Raw genomic sequence first — 20484 nt, forward strand, 5'->3', positions numbered from 1 at the left:
GGAGGACGCCCGCCCGCACTAGCCCCACCAGCAGAGGGGAAAGGAAGCCCCTGCCGCTGCCGAGTGGAGGTGGGATGAGGGGTAGAAACCGGAGGCGATGCTAGGGTGGCCCTCAAGATCGCCCGCGGGAGCGACGCGGGAGGGAAGTGAGGTGGGGGGTGGGGTTGTTGTGGAAAAAGATCAGTACCGGCCCTCGTGTATAACTAACAAGCATTTTTTTGGTTGTCTGCCGATTAGCCGCTTGCAGGCTGCGGAGGCGGAGCTGGAGCTTTACTTCCCGGGGCTCATTGCCAGCCAGAAATGGGGAATGGGCGCTGACGGTAATTTAGACTAGGTTAGAGTATGATTTAGTTAAAAAAGTCCGAAATGTAATGAATATTGTCCGATTTGTATAAAAATCATCGGGTTTCCATGAATTTCCTCCGGTTTATTTAAAGCCGATTTAAAATGTATGTGGATAGCATTGGATGGCCGGCTTCTACATTCCTGTCCATGAGCTATTCCCGTGTCCGCGGACAGCGGACCTAATTCCTAAAAAAACATTCCTCAGAGGGCAAAAGAAAAAAGACCTCACAATGACCTCATGACGTTTCCGAAGCTACCCCTCCACCCTCGTAGCCTCGCCTCTGCCCTTGCGCACGCACGTCTCTGGGATCTGGAGGGCATTCCGGTACAATGACATGAGCCAACAGAAAAGTGGTGAGAGCGGCCAGCAGACAGGAATGTCAAAAATACGGTGGGCGCGGCTCTCGAAACTGAATTGAGTTGGAAGCAAAAAAAGGTAAGAAGGGCGATCGAGCGAGCGAGCGAGAGGGAACGCAGCACAAGAAGGGCGAGGGAGAAACCCCTACCTTGCTGCCTCCCTCCGAAATCCCGCCGCCGCGCCGGATCGAGGTAAGCGATTCCTCCTTCCCTCCCTCCTTCCCCCAGTCTCCGGGTTCTCCCCTTCCCGTCCGGTTCGCGGAATCACGGACCCCGTGCGCGCGCGCGCGACCGGCGAGGGTTGGTGTTCGGTTCGTTGAGGAGCCGCGCCGGCGAGCGAGGCGTAGGAGGACGGCGAAAGGGAAAGGGACGGGGAGGAGCGGTGCCGGCCGGGGAAGGCGCCGTTCGCGATCCACTTCGCACTAGCGGGTTCGAGTTCGGATGGATCGGTGTTCGTCGAAGGCGATGCTGGAGTTTGTGCGCGGAATTGGGGTTCCGCTTCCGTGTGCCTGATAGTTTCCGTGTGTTTGCGCCGGGGAGATTAGGATCGGAGATAGTAGTAGTGGCCGTGTGCATTTCGGCTCGATTTTGCATAGTATAATACGGCGTGGTTGTCTGCAGTTTGGGTGCGTGGGGGAATCGATCCTTCATGATGGGCGAGTCTTGGGTTAGCTTTGTACTTTTACCCAAGGATTTAGTTATCGTCTTCTTTTTCCAAATGAACTGTCTCTATGTATGGAGATATAGATTGATGCTTATCCTTGAGTCCTAGTGGGGATGGAGGTAACTTTGCTGCGGTCTGCGGCAAAATTGCGATTTATATTTTCAGCAGCTACAGGAGATCAATTACACTCACCATTTCATTCTCTTATGTAGGCTCGCTGAGTTTGGTGTTGTCCGAGATGAGCACCAAGATAACGGTAACCTACCAGAGGAAGCGTGGCACGTCGCGCGCTCAGGTGGCTGATGGCGCCACTCCGGAGCCTCCTCCTGTTTCTAGCAGTGGGGTTGCCGGCAGCCAAGCCACCAAAGACCAGGCCGATGCCGATGTAAGGAAGCCTGACTCGTCGTCGTAGAATTATTGATATTTGATGATATTTCTGTTGAATCTGCCAGTCTGCAGTTACTGATTTCCCCGCCTTTCTAAGATGGTAATTTTTTGCGCTTTTTTTAAGGAGGGCGCGAAAGTGGCTGCGTGGAATATATGAGCCACGTGTTTATACAACTATATCATTTGTGTCTTCGAAAATTGTGTCATACCAATAGGATGCAAAGACACTTGTATCTCAAGATGTCAATAGCTGCATGTTTTTAGAACACTATATTTGTTTGATGTTTGATATGAGCCACATGTTTTTCGAACTCTATCATTGTGTCTTTGGAAATCGTTGATATTAGATGTTATTTCTGTTGAATTTGGCTTTCTACGTTAGTTATGTCGTTACTCATTTTCCCGCCTTCCAAGATGGTAATATTTCGCGCCTTTTTTAAGGAGGGCGCAAAAGTGGCTGCGTGGAATAGTACAGTATGAGCCATGTGTTTCTACAACTATATCATTTGTGTCTTCGGAAATTGTGTGGTACCAATAGGATGGAAAGACACTTGTATCTCAAGATGTCAATAGCTGCATGTTCTTAGAACACTATATTTGTTTGATGTTTGATATGAGCCACGTGTTTTTAGAAATTGTTGATATTTGATGTTATTTCTATTGAATTTGGCTGTCTAAGTTAGTTTTGTCGTTACTGATTTTCCCAGCTTCTAAGATGGTAATTTTTGTGCCTTTTTTAAGGAGGGCGCAAAAGTTGTTGAGACAAATAGTACAATATGATCCACGCGTTTGTAGAGCTCTATCATTTGTGTCTTTGAAAATTGTGTGATACCAATCTGATGTAAAGACACTTGTATCTAAAGATGTCAATAGCTGCATGTTCTCAGAACACTATAATTGTTTGATGTTTGACGTTTGACATGAGCCACACGTTTTTAGAACTCTATCATTGTGTCTTTGGAAATCCTTGATATTTGATGTTATTTCTGTTGAATCAAGCCGACTATGTTAGTTCTGTTGTTACTGATTTTCCCGCCTTCTAAGATGGTAATTTTCCGTGCCTTTTTTAAGGAGGGCGCAAAAGTTGTTGCACCGAATAGTACAATATGATCCACGTGTTTGTAGAGCTCTATCATTCGTGTCTTTAACAATTGTGTGATACCAATATGATGTAAAGACATTTGTATCTAAAGATGTCAATAGCTGCATGTTCTCAGAACACTATAATTGTTTGATGTTTGACGTTTGACATGAGCCACACGTTTTTAGAACTCTATCATTGTGTCTTTGGAAATCCTTGATATTTGATGTTATTTCTGTTGAATCAAGCCGACTATGTTAGTTCTGTTGTTACTGATTTTCCCGCCTTCTAAGATGGTAATTTTCCGTGCCTTTTTTAAGGAGGGCGCAAAAGTTGTTGCACCGAATAGTACAATATGATCCACGTGTTTGTAGAGCTCTATCATTCGTGTCTTTAACAATTGTGTGATACCAATATGATGTAAAGACATTTGTATCTAAAGATGTCAATAGCTGCATGTTCTCAGAACACTATAATTGTTTGATGTTTGACGTTTGACATGAGCCACACGTTTTTAGAACTCTATCATTGTGTCTTTGGAAATCCTTGATATTTGATGTTATTTCTGTTGAATCAAGCCGACTATGTTAGTTCTGTTGTTACTGATTTTCCCGCCTTCTAAGATGGTAATTTTCCGTGCCTTTTTTAAGGAGGGCGCAAAAGTTGTTGCACCGAATAGTACAATATGATCCACGTGTTTGTAGAGCTCTATCATTCGTGTCTTTAACAATTGTGTGATACCAATATGATGTAAAGACATTTGTATCTAAAGATGTCAATAGCTGCATGTTCTCAGAACACTATAGTTGTTGGATGTTTGATGTTTGATATGAGCCACGTGTTTTTAGAACTCTATCATTGTGTCTTTGGAAATCGTTGATATTTGATGTTACTTATGGCCATTGTTTTGTCATGTATGTAGGCTCGCTCGAGTAATGTTTTGGCGCGGTTCGACAAGAGTGCCAACATCACAATAACCCACAAGAGGAAGCGCGGTACATCACTCGCTCAGACAACCGATAGAGCGACTTCTGAGCTTGCTACTGTTTCTAGCCCCGAGCTTGCCGACAGCGAAGCCCCGCAAGACGGGGCGGACACTGATAACGACATGTTCAATGGATCTAATCATGTAAGAAACCTTGAGTTCTCCCTTTCCTTATCGTTGTAGGATTATTGATGTTTGATATAATTTCTATTGCATCTTTCTGTCCACGTTAATTCTGATGTTTCTGGTTTTCCCGCCTTTTACAATTGCAAATTTTCACGGCTTTTTAAGGAGTGCACAAAAGTTGCTGCACCAACCGGTACAACATGAGCTACATGTTTTTAACAACTCTGTCATTTGTCTTCAGAAAATTTTATGATGCCATATGACGCAGACATTGGTATCTAAAATTTCAATAGCTGCATATTTGATAAATTTTCATGCCATTTTCATGGAGGGCAAATGAGTCGCTGCACCAACCAGTACAATATGAGCCACGTGTTTTACGAGATCTTATCATTTGTGTATTTGGAAATTTATGATACCAATATGATGCAATCATTTCTATCTAAAAATATCAACAGCTGGATGTTCTCAGAGTATTATATTTTTTATGATAAGCAAGATATAGCATATTGCATGAATGATTATTATGCCATAGGTTCAATGCTTTATGGCTTTTTAATTCTATATCCATATGCCAATCGCCTTCCTTGTTTTGCAACTTTGTACCTTTCCCCCTTTGGAAAATTGACAGTCTACCTCTACACAGCAACAGGATGCCTGCAAGCCAAAGCAAGAAAGCGCCATAGAAGAATCAGCTAAGCTATGTGCCCATGCATCGAAGAAAGAACAAAAGGAAATTCCATTATGTGAACCATTGCCACGGATGGAGCGACCTGGGATTTGTTCTCTCCCAGTAGCAGAGGTGTGGAATGATAAATTACATTGCACCAATGATGCAGTTAATCCAATCCCTGCTTCCAGTTCTGTATGGGATGTCAGACATGCTAACGGGACAACTAATCAAGCAAAGGATTCTAATAACTCTGCTCATGCGGCAATAAATTCTCATCAAGGGCCAGAAGATACTACTAGCAGACGTAATCAATGTAAGAACAGATTTAGTCCTCAGCTCACCTTCCAGAGGCGTGTGAAAAGGAAAATTAAGAGAAACTATACGAGTGATAACTGCAAAGAATACTCAACACTGGCATGTAACCCACAAAGTTTACCAATTAATGCTACACCCTTGCTCAAAGTAACCAATGGCGATTTTTTGGATACTGCAGATAAGGTATGTTTTGTGACTTGTCATACAACACTCTTCTACTGTGCTGCAAAAATGACATTGTTTTAACTCCTTACTCATATTCATGGTGCTATGGTTTCCTCTTACATTGTTATTTGCTTAAGCACTTGGATTTGGATATGGTAAGTTAATATCAAGGCGAATATTGAAAATGAATGGGAGTTAATTCTCTTGCCTTTGTACCCAACTATAATGTTGTCCTTACTTATTGCTTGTTTTACTTATTTTATTTGAAATATGACATTATAATAATTTTGAAAGCATATATTATCTACCTCGTTTATGTTGATTACGAACATGATTGGTTCGATGCCAAAAGTTGGCATGCCAAATATTGGGCAAATGCCAAATATTGGATCGTGATTGGTTGGTTACCAACTTGTTTTGCCAATCTCTATTTTTTCCGCAAATTTTGGCAACTTTTGATTCTGCTTAATGTTGGTATCAAACGAGTTATATTTTTTTCTGTGTGAAAAAGGGCTATACAATTTTTACCCATCTAACAAACAAGAATAATGAAGGACATGCTTGGCGCAGTGGTAAAGTACTCCTCACTTGTGCCAAGCGGTCCTGGGTTCGACGCAGCCTCTTTGCATTGCACTGTGTAGGGGTAAGGCTTGCCTCGTATAATCCCGACAAATAAGAATAATGAGGCTATTACTTTACTTTATTATATACAAAAATCCACCTGGTGTGGGGGCTTGTAGCATTGGGTCTATCGTGAGCAATAAGAATAATGCGGCTATTAGTTTATTTTATTATATAAATAAAATGGGGGATGAGAACTGAGCTAGCACTTTGTTCTGACTAGTTCCTTTATTATATTATTGCATACTTTATATGTGCAATAACCAATCAATATTATAGGAAAATTTGCGTCGTAACTATGGCATAGATGTGCAGATGCCAAAGAAGTCACAAACTCACAATGCATTAACAAAAGAGAATTACATATATGCTCCACTGTAAACGAGTTAATAATGCCCTATTTATCTCGCTATATATGGTAAACTCGTCAGTAAATGGTGCACGCCATGATGGCTAAAGGTGTCAAAAATTATAATGTAGCATTAACTCTGTATATTCTGTGTGCAGGTAGCTAAAGAAGGAACAAGTACTGGACTAACCGTATCAGCTCAACGCTTGCTTGCCGAAAAAAGGTATAACAAAATTGTGTTTGTTAAGTGCTGCGATCTGACATTGGAGTAATGTTATTGCTACACTAACAGTTTTGAATGACTAATTCGATGCTTCTTTTGCAGTTCACGCATGCTAAAATCTACAGTGCAGCATACGGTTTCCACACAGCATATTGAAGATGCAAGAGCGGAGGACTGGAGCAAAACTCTAGGTCGTGTTGTTGAAGCAGCAGAAGCTGTTGAAATGAAGGAATTACATGGTAACGGCCCCTTCGTAGTTAACTAGGCAAAATAAATAAATTTAAATAGGTTGAAACTTACCAGTATATCTGTGGACAGATGATCCTCCAGAATCCAAAGGTTCAACAAAGCATATTCCAACCATTGTCTTGGACGGTGATAATGATGAGAGGGCCAGGGGTAAACTGCCAGAAAATTCAAAGGTGGTTCAGGAGGAAAACAAAAGCAGATTTAATTTAGGGAAGATCAACCTGAATTCTGTCGAATTACCTCAAGAGAGGCTTCACGGCCTGGATGACTCATCTGTTCAAAGGCTGACAGATCAGGTGAGCATGACAAAATCATATATTTGGCACATCTTTTAGGAAGTGCTTCATTGGTAGTTCTTTGCTTGGGCCGAGAATCCATCAGCCTCACCCACTTAGAGGATTATTTTGTCAGTCAAGTCAAACCATTTTTCCTTTCTAAATCATACATAGCTGTACTCTTCATTTCAAATGTTTTTATTCTGTCTCAGTTTCCATCACCATCTTGTTTACAAGCTTGAGACATGTATTATACCACCTTATATATATCCATGCGTTAAACATTTTGTACTGCTTACAGGATCATTTTGTTACTGGACAAAAACAAGTTTCTCAACCAATTGAAAGGCTATTTTTTAAAAAGGAGAAAGATGCTGTACATGGTAAAGAACAACATCAAGAGGGAACACCAGCATTGCATACCTTATACTCAAATATGTATTATCCGACTCCGTCAAGGAAATCTGGGAGTTCGAAGGAACCAAAGAGCATGCCTTCAGAACTGAAATTCAGAATAATGGATAATGCTCCTGAGTCCAGTTTAGACTGCCGCTTGGATAGTTTCCAATACAGTGGCAAGTCCAGTGGCATTCATTTGCTGACAGAAAGGATCAACACATACTCCTACAAAAGACACCAGGTTCCCTGGTCGGAAGAAGAGTTAGATTTTCTGTGGATTGGAGTGAGGAGGTATGGAAAGAGTAACTGGAATGCAATGCTGAGGGATACACGGCTACGGTTCTCAAGCTCAAGAATGTCTGAGGATCTTTCTGAACAATGGAGCAAGGAGCAAAAGAAACTTCTACGTGTGGATCTTCAATCAACAAGAACATCTGCTCTAGGTTCTGAACCAACTCCCCATATAGCTGAAGGTTATGCTGGAAGCAGTTCATGCACTGGAAGCTCAATGTCCCCATTCCTTGCAGCCCAATCGGACCTTCCGTTGGGCGAGGTGCACCTTCAGAATGCTCATGCTTTGGATAGAGGCCAGCATTATTTATCAAGCCTTGGCAGGTTTAACCTTCATGGAATCAACAATAATGTGCCAAGAAATTTGCCTCTGGGAGGATTCCCTGGAGCTTCTTCCTCACGGGGGAGAAATGGGAGCAAGCGTAGGAAGTCAACCAAGCTTGAAAAGTCATACTATGACAACAGGTCACACTGGTGCCAAGAACTACCAGAGAGGACGTCGTCTCAGCTCCTTCCCATCAATCAACAACCAGTGAACAGCCTTTCTCAGTGGCCTACCAAGGGCGCCGACACCGGTAAAAGCTGGCTCAACCCCGAGATGTGGTCGAGCGCATCGCAGGCGCTAGGCCAGTCCACTGCAGAACCACTGCATGACAACCTGAGAGCTGCCCACTTTCTGTTCCCTGACGACAAGAAACCACATGACATGCCAGACATCTTTGAAGCTGGCGCTGAAGTTGAAAGCGGAGTGGCGCAGTCTAGCAAGAAGCTTTTCTGGACCGGCGGTGACACCTTGGTTCAAAACCAGAGGGCCGCTGCTATGGCGGCAGGGCCAAGCGGCGCCAACCCGAGCGACACCGGCGCATCGTCTGAAGGGACGGTGTCAGATAGCTGAGTTCCGTACTTCCGTGTGCCAAGTTTCATGATATTACCAATGTTAGCCCCTTCCGTTGTATCACTTAACAAACTTGTTGTCTTTGATGCTGAAGCTGGTGGAACACTAGTTGAGTAGCAGGGAATGTTTTGCTGCACCTGCCGTGTTTTATTCTAGCATAACTGGAAATGATTTATTGATGGTCGCTGTTCATGGTTATACTCCTCTGTTTCATAATGCCTTTAGATTTATAAAAAGTTAAATTTGATTAACTTTGAACAAGTTTATAGAGAAAAGTATTTACATATACAATACCAAATATATACAGTATGAAAGTACGTCTCATGATGCATCTAATGATATGTATTTGGTATTTTAGATGTGGGTGTTTTTCTCTAGAAATTTGGTCAAAGTTTGTAAGTTTGACTTAAAAGTCTATAGGCACTACATTATGGAATAGAGGGAATACAAGTTATCTACATTTACTCTAGCGGTGTCAGATCTTTGCTAGAAGAATGATTTGGGTTTGCCTTAATTCCAGGTCCCAATTGATCCTGAAAAATTCACTTTCTATGAAAAAAGGTATAAGGTATAACTTGCAGTTTTCAAATATTGAAGTTGCACTTTTTAAAAATGTATTGGGACTTGTAAGGGAAAATATTAGGTCGTACGAGATTTAGCAAAACTAAATAATTTCTCTTCTTTCTCTCGGAAAGATAACCACTTAAGAAGAAATCATGGACAACCTTGCTCTAGGATAGCCGGACCCACCGGCCCCTTGAAGAGACCATAGCAAAAGAGATAAGAAAGGACATTGTGCATCATGATACACAATGCTTTTTGCTCCGAATAGTCGGACTTTGAGACTCTACGCGTCGGAGACTCGGTGTTGATCTTCGCCACACCCTCTGTTGAAGAGAGCCATCTCTGCCGTCAACAAGGACAACCAAATATTGCATTTCTTTTTACTAAAATTGCCCTAGTTAGCACCTATACATTTCTCCTTACCCAGAACCTTATTTCTTTTTGCCTAGGGTTGGCGCTATGTCGACTCGTGCCTTCGATAATGTGACAACTGACAACACAAGACTCCCATTTGTCTTCGGCATTGACACTGCTTGGGACTTGGCTATTTCGTGGCTAGGGCCCCAGGCACCCCATTCTTTCCACTGTAGGCGCCATGCTATGCTTAAATTGAGGCATACGGTGTCGTTTTCAATAGGCATGCTCTGGGCCGAAGACTCTTAAAATTATTTGATTCTATAAATGGAGCTTTCAACACTACAATGATGTCAGGGCCAACATTACAATTCTAATAAAGATTCATTCCCTTCCCTGCTCCCAGATGTAGTTCACACTACCTTGCTCGTCGGGGCACACCTCTTCTACTTGGTAGCCGCCAAAACTATGGCCAACGGAGGTTATACTATCGGCGGCACGGTTACTTATGTTATGCCACCAACAAAGATAGCAACTGTCTTCGAGTTCCGAGCTGTTGCGTTTGACAGAGCTATGAAGTCGACTCAGGCAAAGAGGGCGGAATGTCTTGGGTCCCGGGAGGAAGAATACCCAAAACTGAAATATAGAGTAACCAGTACACTTTTAGCTTTGTTTTTGAGGAACAACCCAACCACAGGTTTATTACAGAACGGTGTTATTGCAATCCTCCAAGAGGATGCTTCTAAGGTTTGGAGGGACATCTCCAATAGAGAAACAGTCTCCCTGTCTCCTGGCATGAGCTGCAATCTTGTGCGTCAGCTTGTTGCTAGCCCTCCTCACAGCCTTGTAAGTTATCGCTGCAAACTTCTTCTCGAGGTTCCAAACGTCTGTGATTAGAGGGAACAAAGCGGACTGATTGCTGCCTCTATTGTTCAGTAGATTGAATACCGTAGCACAATCAGACTCCAGACAAATCGGCCCCTGGTGTACTTAGTTAGGACAGAAAGACCATGCAAGATTGCAGCAAGTTCAGCTTCCTCCCGGCTGTTGCATAGTTGTAAACGCTGACCACTACACAAAGCGACCTTCCCAGGTTGTTTCTGACGACTATGTAGGCCGTCGATTCCCCGGAGCTAGGCAGGAAGGACGCGTCCGAGTTCATTTTCCATCTACCCTCGACCGGTGGAGTTCATATTCGCCCATCCACTGATTCGGACCACGCTGGCATCTCTTCTGATTTGTTTTCCTGATTCCCCACACTGACGCAGACCATATGTATGATGCATGTGTTCATCCCTTGGGGCCTTTTCCCCTCCTTGATTTCTACACGTCACGAATAAGCGGCCCGAGCGTAGTGATGGCCAACCAGGGGTGCAGCCCTCTCGCCTGCACTGCAATCAGTTTCATCCATCTTGATTTCATCCACATATTTTAACAGGAATTGGACAGACTGACCAAGAGGAGCCTTTCCATCTGGATGGATGCAATCATTGTTTTCACTTTCGATGAGATTATGATGAAATTCATTGAATTTCATTAATTTCAGCATACGTTGAAATATTTCCGTTGCGGCCAAAATATTTCGGCAATTTCAGTAGTACACAGAAATTCAAATATATTTCTGAATATTTTCCAAAAAAACAAAATGTCGTGCGCCAATGCTTTTCAAAGGAGCTTATTATGCAATGAACATAATCGATCTTATTGCAAAATCAATGTCTTACTTCATAGATTCGAGAGAATAGGAGAACAGTAGCCTGACAAACAGTCGGTTCAGTCCGATTCAGGTGCCTAATCAAATAGAACCCTTATGGATTTGCTAGTTGATAAGGTAAATATCCAGCCCACTAAATGCTAGGCGTAATGAGGATAAGGGCCTCCAAAAAACGGGCGAGGTCTCTGGTTCAAGTCCAGGATGGCCCAGCTGCGCCAGGGAAAAGAATAGAAGAAGCATCTGACTCTTTCATGCATACTCCACTTGGCTCGGGGGGGATATAGCTCAGTTGGTAGAGCTCCGCGTACTATTAAACCAAAATTGGGATTATCCGCAAAAAATTATGGTAGAGCGTGTTATGAGTGTCTACGTGGTGGAGTTGATTTGTTAATTGAATTCAAGTGAATATTTTGGCTCTTTGACTGAAATGAAAACCAAAACCACTGAATGAATTTTGGTGATTTAGGCTGGTGCTGAAAGTTTTTCTGAAACGGAAATTGAAAGCCATGGATGTAATCATAGATCTCTCAGCCACCAGGACCACCATAGCAGGAGCAGGAGCTTTCTTCTCCCGTCCGCATGACACCTACCCACGAGCTTGGAGCCAGTCCTCACCAGTAAAACGACACAGATCTTCCGCCGGTAAATCCCAGTGAGCCCTCATTTCTTCTCTAAGTGCTCTGGCCTTTGTGCAGCTCATTACTGTATGGAATTCATCTTCCTTTTTTCCTTCCGCAAATATTACAGATATTATCGACCACAAGTGTTATCTTCCTCTTATTCTCCTTTCTGGGTAGTGTTTCGGTTGCCACCCGCCATGCAAATATCCTAACTTTCTCTGGTACCTTTGCCTTCCATATGATCCCATATGCTCCTATTATCCGCCTCATTACTTGAGCTTGATGGCGTCATGTTACCTTGATGTTTCAGATTTGCGCCGAGCCTGTAGGCACTTCGAACAGAGAACACACCCGACTTCTCCTCGTTCCATGCAACACAGTCCTCCACCATACTTGATGGGATGTTTATTTTACATATTGCTTCCGCATCATACTTACGAAATAGTTGACGCACGAGGGCTTCGTCGCACTATTTACTCCCCTGGCTTCGTTAGCTGGTTCACCCACCTCAATCTTGACCGACTTTTAAATACTGTGATCTTTAGGCCACTCCTCCTGGGGACCCATTGGTCCCTCTGAATTTGAATATTCTCCCCATGTCCCACTCTCCAAATTAGTCCTTTTTCAGTAATTCTAGTCCATGTTCAATTCCTCTCCATGATTGCGAGGCGTCTGAAGCAAACATGGTGTCAAGGAGCTCACCTCTAGGGTAGTATTTTGATTTAAGGACCCTTGCACAAAGACTATTAGGATTTCGAGAAAGACGCCGACCTTGTCGCGCTAAGAGGGCTTGGTTGAAGATGTGCATTACCAGGGTGCTAAACCTTTATAATGGGTTGAGGGGCACATTTCTTAGCCCCAAACCAATCTAATCTCAAGTCTCTTTTGCTTGGCACCTCCTCCAAAAGGTTTAGTTGCAAATGACGAGCATGGGGCGCCGCCATGAACAATAACTTTTCATCGAACACCAACCGCATTGTCCCTTTCCCCAACCTTGATGAAGTGGTGCCCGCCGGATGGGAGGATTTGAGGAAGCTGAGACTTAAGGATGAAATTCACCCGGAAAAGGAAACCGGCAACGAGGTGAAGGTTCTCAAGATCAAGGAGGAAGAACCGATAAAAAAAGGAGATAACGAATCCAGTCCAGATGATTATCCTCCAAACCCTTATTAGTTCAACATCCGGGGATCTATTCCGTTATTTCCTCTTGGGCCTCACCAAAAGAAGTGGGGAAATGAACCACTTACCCCGGTGGAGATAACGGAAAAGATCAAGGATTTGGATCAAGTTTCTAAGGCTTATGTGAACACTATTGGAGAGGGTATTGATTCTTATTGGTTGATGAGCAAAGACCTAGAAGCAAGGGCAATGGTCTCGTCCATAAGATCGGACTCATGGCTGACACCATAAATCAAAACATTGCACAACTTGAGTTTTCAACCCAGGTTATAGATCATCAGCAAGCCGTGATAGAGGAGATGAGGGAGCGGTTCAGGAACATCTTCACCACCTGCAAGGATACCCAGGAGTGAGCATGAAATGTTGAGTACTTGGATCTCCCTGGCTTGATTGTAAGCTTGGGCGAGATTCACGTGTACTTTCTATATTTACTTTCAAGCATTTCTTTTTAGCAAGTCGAGATTAGCTCACAGTTTTTATTTTTCAATAAAGTTGAACTATTGATTCTCTTTTGAATAAGGGATGATTCTTCCCAATGAGTATTTGGATGTCTTGTTGTGTGAGATCATTATTGCTTTCTTGAGAACGTATAGGATAATAATTGTGACATAAATAGTAGCACATAATCACTTGCATGGTGATTATAAGTACTCCACATTGCAGTGGTGAACAATGTAGGAGATTGTTTATACACATACTACTCCCCATGTCCCAAAATGTAAGACATTGTTTTTACACTATGATAGTGTAAAAAACCGTGTTATATTTTGGGACGGAAGGAGTAGTTCATTGGAAGTTCAACTGATAAAAGGGTAAGAAGAAAAATGGATAAAACATGTTAAAAAAAGTTTATTCTTAAAGGAGTTCTCCCGAGGGTCATGTTTAGCTTACATATCACATAAGATTGAAATGTGAGATGGGCTCTTAAACATGTTGCAATGACAAGAGACAAAATATTTAAAGTAAAGAATCTCTGAAAGAAATAAAGGAGAAAGAGATGCAACCCTCTTGTTCTTGCCTGCTTGAGACAATGATGAACTAAGTTATGAAGTTGTTACCTGTCCACAATAAAATTGAGTCACAATGTGTGCATGCTGATACATCTCCAACGTATCTATAATTTTTGATTGTTTCATGCTATTATATTATCAAATCTTGGATGCTTTATATGAAGTTTTAAATCATTTTTGGGAACTAACTATTAACCCAGTGCCTAGTGCCAGTTGTTGTTTTCTGCTTGTTTTTGGTTTGCTAGAAAATCAGTACCAAACAAAGTCCAAATGCTACGAAACTTTTTGATGATTTTTTTGGACATAAGAGACCCTAGAAGCTTTGGGAGGAGATCAGAGGACAAACGAGGAAACGGCAAGGCAACAGGGCGCTCAGGGAAGGCAGAACTACAAGTCTCTAGTGAAAACTATGGCCCCCGGGTCTACTTTTATCATATTATAAAATCTAAAAATACCTTGCTGCAATTTATTTAATTTTATTTTGTTTTGCAGTTTATTTATCTACCTATACAAGATTTGATCCTTGCAAGTAACGAGTTCAACGAGATTGACAACCCTCTTGCCCGCACTGCGTGCAAGTATTTGCTTTTATGTGTGCAGGTGCTATTCACGAGGCTTTGCATGATTATCTTATTAGTTTGATAAACCTCTTGGTTCTCACTTGGGGAAATACTTATCTCTACTGTACTGCATCTCCTCTTCGAGGGAAATCCCGACGCAGCTCACAAGTAGCATATGCCTGCATGATCATTGTCATAGTGAGGATGAATTATCATTTGTAATAATTCTTTTATTCCTATTCGTTCCTATAACAAATGATGCACTCATGTTTCTTTCATACCCGTATCACATAAATATCAAGTTGACCTTGTTCTTTACAAGCTACAGTACTTGCTCGGGGATGAGCAAGACTTAAGCTTGGGGGAGTTGATGTCTCCAATTTATGTGATGATTTTGATAGTTATTTTATGCCTCTTACCGGTAGTTAATGAGGGGAAACGATGTTAGGCTGCATTATAAGAAGGGAAAGTGCAATGTTTGCAGTAAAACATTGGCACAAATGGCAGAGATGTGCAATGTGTGTGGCACTGGTATTCAACCATACAAGGATGATGGCCATGATTTGATGTATTTGAGGCGATGATAGTTCCTTACGATCACTATATGATGATGCTATGTTTACATTTGATATTTTTTTGATTCATGTTTGTTTCTGTAGTTTCTAACATTGTGCAACCTCACGATCCTAAAATGTATGGTTCCAGCGGATTCCATGTTTAGCCCGCGGCCATTTCAACAAGACTTTCAAGAGGGGACTCATTGTGCACACGACTGACGGATGCACTACTGTTTCAAGATCATGGATACAAACAATGAAACGTTTCTCAACGGTATTGGTTGGGATTGTTATGGGTGTGACTATGCCATACAGCTAGGAGATACATTAACTTTTACAATGGAGCCGCACCTAGACCAGTTCTACTTAAAGCAACCAGAAGTGATGGATTGCAAAGCTTAATGCCATGTGTACATGTTACATATAAATTGTTTTAGATGTGCCTAGTTGTTCTTGGTTTCTTTATTGACCATTACTTGTACAACCAGCTACTTCTTTCATGGCCGGAGGGTGGTAGTTTCAAGAAGTGATTTAACACTAGGTCATGCAAGAACGACAAAGGTCAATTCAATTTTGAGACAAACTGGCAACAATATTGTCCAAATACATAGAATTACAAATACCAATATTGATGACAATATTATCCTGAGTATCGAATACGATTTAAAAGTTTTACCTGCAATTAGGTTTGTGTTTGTTTCTCGTTACTTTTTGCTACAGGCCATCCAAGTTGCCATAGTCAGAGAAATCGGCGTACCTCCATCTGGTAGCATGTTCTTTGCAAAAAGAGTATAATTGTGTTGCATCGTACTATACTAAGGACGATGGGAAGATATACATATATGGGGCGGGATGGCACGAGTTTGCAGAAGTAGATGATATTGATACATGCATGATATGCCTGTTGGTGATCGGGTGTGACTACGATGAGATGTGTGATTCAATTTGGTTTCAAGAAATATGATTTAGCAATAGGCATCATACGGATAGCTACTCATTTCAATAACCCTATTGGTCTTGTAATCGATATAAAACTATGCTATCATGGCTCTAGTGGATTCGATATAGAAGTGTCATTGATAAATCGTAATGTTACTTACATGCTCAAGGTCGTCAAGCGATATCTTCTTGAATTTCTTCAAAACCTTCTTGTGGTCACACTAATCGTATGGCTTCATCAGTTCTTGCTGTAAAAACAGTACTTGGTTGACAATAAAATGTTGATGCATTGAATATCTACAAAAGACAGTGAACTAACGATTGTTAGCTGGTCAAGTATGTGTTTCCTCTTTGACCCATCGGCTGCCATCATTGCAACATTGCATAACCATTGGAAGTTCCTTTCAACCTCGCCATTTGGCACAAGCACGTCAATGAATTCCTGTTCATAAACATGATTTCTCCGAATTCTAACCTTGGTTGATGATTCGGCGGTATCAATAGAACTGGCTCACCTTCCTCTTTTTGACCTCCTGAGCTTTGAGTTTGTCAAATAATCTTTGTAAGCATCGCTTGCCGCGGTACGGTCAACGCTGGTTGGACTGACGGAACTTTGACCACCCAGAATGGGCTGCTCTAGCTCTGATACGCTTGTACCGGACGGGGCAACAATTGACATGCGCTTCAGACTCAATTGTTTGGCTCCAGATTTGATACCACGCAATCCTGCATTCAGTTAGTTAGTGAACTTCATATATATGTATATGGATATTTAGTGAGAGATTATAATTCATGTTTTCATGAAGTGTAAATGAGGTATAGTTGCTTTTTGGGTTCAACTTACGTATTTTCGATAGTGGCACCTCGTCACTGTTAACTTCATTTTAGCATCAACATCCGAGCTACTATCATGTGACACATTCTTGGCCTTTGGGGTTCCCACTATGTCAGCTTCTTTGCCATCAGCTCCATGAGTTTTCATCGGTTCTGGAGTGCCTTTGCTGCTGCTTTCAATACAATGGTTATCTCCCCCAGTTCCAGCTTCACGTTTCTGATGCATGTCGTCTGCTTTGTTGTTTCCATGTTTGTCAGATGTGCCAACAATTACATTTTGTTTCCCAATACATGTGTTGGCTGGAACTTTAGGTGAATTGCTTGAAGCCACAACACAAGTACTCTGGATTGATGAGAATGTTGAATCTGTGACATTACAAGATACAAGATGATCAACCTGTTGACACCCAAGCACTATTTCAACATCATCAACTAAAGGATTGGCGCTTTTTATGATATATGTTTTTGTGTTCATCTCATGCACCAAGACCTCTCCGGTCGAGCACTTCTCAATCTCGTTGTGCAACTTGGCAACAGCCTCTTCTGCATAATAGAAAACATTGGAAACATTGTTATCAGAGATTTGGCGTTGTTTTGTCACGAGGTTTGGGTTGTGTCCTCCACACGCATGGCTGCTAGAGTTGGGAGCCCATCAGTGACTACCTCATTGACTTCTGTTCTCTCAATACTGAATTTGCCAGCATCATTGCTGCGCAGCTCCATACAAGCTGCGCGAGATAATGTTTTCTCGTTTATCGGGTTCTCCCATCCTTCACCCTATCCATCATCTGAAGAATATGGATGGGCAACACCAGTTAGATCACGAGCAGTAGCTAGCTCGACATCGCATGAAGAACTGAGCAACCTCTCATCGTTATTGCTAACAGTGAGTGTGTCGCCCTTTCTAGTGGTTGACGGGCGATCCGAAAGGTTTGCCGCAGCATCCAACGATGATTTTGGTTTTCCTGCGTTAAAGCCAGCTTGTCTACATAAACCTAGTAGAACAAGCATGTCAACTCTCCTCTTCTTATCTAATTCTGTAATTTTTATCATTAATTCCTTTTTCACCTGATCTTTCGCTAACATACACTCCATCTCGATCCTCTCAATGGAAACCTTCAGGTCATATAAATGTGATCACGCATACATTAATTATTTTGGTCTAACTTATACTTGGCAAGACACAAAAGGCAAAAAGACATTCAGAATGTCTAGGCTTGCCCCTGTTAGTTTTGGACCAGCGAGTTCCCCAATCTGTGGTGTAGTTCGTCTTTGATGCTCGAATCATCCTCCTCATCGCTTAAATTGTTTGCATTGATAAGGCTACCCTCAATAACGAATACATGGTATTAGATACATGCTTGGGCATTATTTGTTGTCGATGAAAATTTTGAATTCTTGCTGCTGGGCTAAAATCATGCCTGGAGTTTCCCATGTAGACCAGATGCATTCATGTCGAGCATGTCTAGTGTCTCCAACAACTTAGTTGTTACATGCTTGAAATGGGGGACACCTTCAGGGACGACATGCATTGGCAATCGTACAACATCAATGTCTATGAGCTGTTCACCAAATGGAAGATAAAAAATCCATGTTACTATTATGATATACCAGTGTAAATGAATCAGACATCTGTTGACGCTTGTAATTTAATATGTCGTAGCTTACTAGCAAAACATGCAAACAACCATGCACATTGATGTTTGCAGCTATGGACTCCCTGTACATCCGTACATCATTAGCTATATAATCTGCCACAAATGTACACCAGTCCATCTCATGGACATGGTTCAGGTTCTAAACAATGGATAGGAAATTCCTGTTCATCACGTGGCCGCTTGCTGGGGCAAGTTACACACACAATATGATAAGTAGGAAGTACTTCTTGAACTTATCCCTCTCCATTATTCCGGGCAGCTTGTCAAAAAAGTTCTTAACTAGCTTTCCACTGCCTCCTGACTCTTCTTTGAATTCCTTTTCATCTTCGGTTGGGTCCCTAACCTTGTGCTTGCTAGGTCTATGATGAGGCATTGGAACTTCTATCCTACCATCGGGTACTCCAACATCCTATTGACAAGCTTCCTGACTTTTATGTGCTTGCCTCTGATTAGTAGTGTTTTCTTCTTCCAATCAACCTGATTAATCAGCTAAAGAGTTATGCCTCTTAGGAGACGGCAATTTGGCATATCTAAAAGGTGAGCAAACCCAAGCTCAACCACCCATCCTCTCTGTGTTTCGTTTAGCGGTTTAACAATTTCATGAACTTTGTGAGCCGCACATTTGAACCGAATGCCCTGCAAAATATTTACTATCAGTATTTGTGTTCAACAGTCTAACTAGAAGCAAAGTGGATATGGTTAGTGTTAGGTTGTCTACTGTGCTTCCTGTCGCCGCCATGCAATGATTTCCTGTTCCTCTTTGGTTCCACTACTACCTCATCTATGTTGTAATCTGATTCTTCAGAACCGGAGCTGGACTCCACGATCTTGACACGCTTCTTCTTTTCTGTCTTCTTCATCTACTTAGCATGCTCAAGTGTCAGAACTTGGGTCGTCTCTTCTATCCTTCGACTACCTCTTTCTTTCAGTACGCTCGTTTTTTGACATATAATCTCTTCTTCCTTTAGCCTTCCTATCCTTGTCAAACCATTCATCCCTCAAACTTGAAGCATGTCTCCTTGATTTCCTTTTAATATTTTTGTCAATATCCTCACTATCTGAAATGGATTCAGATTCACTGCTTGGAAGGTCCTTCTTTGACTGTGTTTTTTTTCCACATGTCTTTACCATCTTCACTTTCTGACATGTTGCCATGCTTCCTATGAGGATACTTGCTTCTTTTATCAGGCTTGTAATATGCTTCCTCACTGACAGGTTCTCATCATATTTCCTATGTTTTATTCTTGTTTTGAAGGCTTCCTTTCTACCTGCCCTCTTGCTCTGCTTCCTCCACTACAAAAAAATACACTTCCGTGATGATACGTGTTTGTCACAGTAGGTCGCGTTTTTTGTCATGCATGTACATCCATGACAAATTTATGACAAAATCAAGATAGTCATACCTGTGCTATCGTAGAAGTGTTCCATGACATTACCAAAATTATCATCACGGAAGTGTCGACTTCCATGACGATTAATCGCGCGTCACAAAAGTGCTTTCGTCAAGGGTGACCGACACGTGGCATCCACCGTAACGGAACACCGTTAAGCTATCGGGTCGGGTTTTGGATCCGATAACCCGTTAACAGCCCCGACCAATGGGGATTTTCCACGTGTAAAATCATCATTGGCTGGAGGAAACACGTGTCGGCTCATTGCTGGGACAGATGTCATCCACTCATTGGACAGAAGGCTCCTATGATACGTCGACACGTGGCATGGCCCAACAGTGGCCCATTCCTGTGAAAAGGCCGGCCCGTTTGACTTGGTCAAAAGCTGGCGGGCCGGCCCATGGAAAGCCTGTTAACGGCCTGTTCGCATATAGCCCATTTACAGCCCGCTAACCCAAGGCCCGTTACGCCCTATTCGAATTAGGCCCAGTAGCGTCATCTGGGCCATCCAATATGATTCCAGCCCGTTTTCACTTCTGGCCCATGTATGGCCCACGACGTCTTTCGGCCCATATGAGGCCCTATGTAACTCTTGGCCTATTAACGACCCGTGCTGAAACTGGCCCGTAATGAACAGTGTATTACTTTACACCCATTAACGGCCCGTGGTGAAACTGGCCCATAATGAACAGTGTATCACTTTA

The 20484-nt window shown here is 42.4% G+C and overlaps 1 protein-coding gene across 2 annotated transcripts; it reads left to right on the forward strand.

The window, feature by feature from the left end:
- Nucleotides 1-742: 742 nt before the first annotated feature.
- On the forward strand, nucleotides 743-8651 carry LOC120966699 (uncharacterized). Of its 2 annotated transcripts, none has more exons than XM_040393107.3 (8): nucleotides 743-894; nucleotides 1579-1751; nucleotides 3757-3963; nucleotides 4592-5116; nucleotides 6227-6291; nucleotides 6394-6530; nucleotides 6610-6836; nucleotides 7117-8651. In XM_040393107.3, the coding sequence occupies exons 2-8, from the start codon at nucleotides 1605-1607 to the stop codon at nucleotides 8398-8400; spliced, it is 2592 nt and encodes an 863-aa protein (XP_040249041.1). In that variant the 5' UTR covers nucleotides 743-894; nucleotides 1579-1604; the 3' UTR covers nucleotides 8401-8651. The 2 variants fall into 2 exon arrangements, with proteins under 2 accessions (XP_040249041.1, XP_045086103.1); XM_045230168.2 differs by having other exon boundaries at nucleotides 4598-5116.
- Nucleotides 8652-20484: the final 11833 nt, after the last annotated feature.

This window comes from Aegilops tauschii, chromosome 6, assembly GCF_002575655.3.
Source record: "Aegilops tauschii subsp. strangulata cultivar AL8/78 chromosome 6, Aet v6.0, whole genome shotgun sequence".
Classification (NCBI taxonomy): domain Eukaryota; kingdom Viridiplantae; phylum Streptophyta; class Magnoliopsida; order Poales; family Poaceae; genus Aegilops; species Aegilops tauschii.

What these genes read in the sequence shown, in the direction of transcription:
- LOC120966699 (XM_040393107.3), top strand. Translation starts at nt 1,605, where the DNA reads ATGAGCACCAAGATAACGGTAACCTACCAGAGGAAGCGTGGCACGTCG. An exon ending in TTTTGGATACTGCAGATAAG is followed by an intron (nt 5,117 to 6,226) that starts GTATGTTTTGTG and finishes TTCTGTGTGCAG; the next exon opens with GTAGCTAAAGAAGGAACAAG. An exon ending in TGAAATGAAGGAATTACATG is followed by an intron (nt 6,531 to 6,609) that starts GTAACGGCCCCT and finishes ATCTGTGGACAG; the next exon opens with ATGATCCTCCAGAATCCAAA.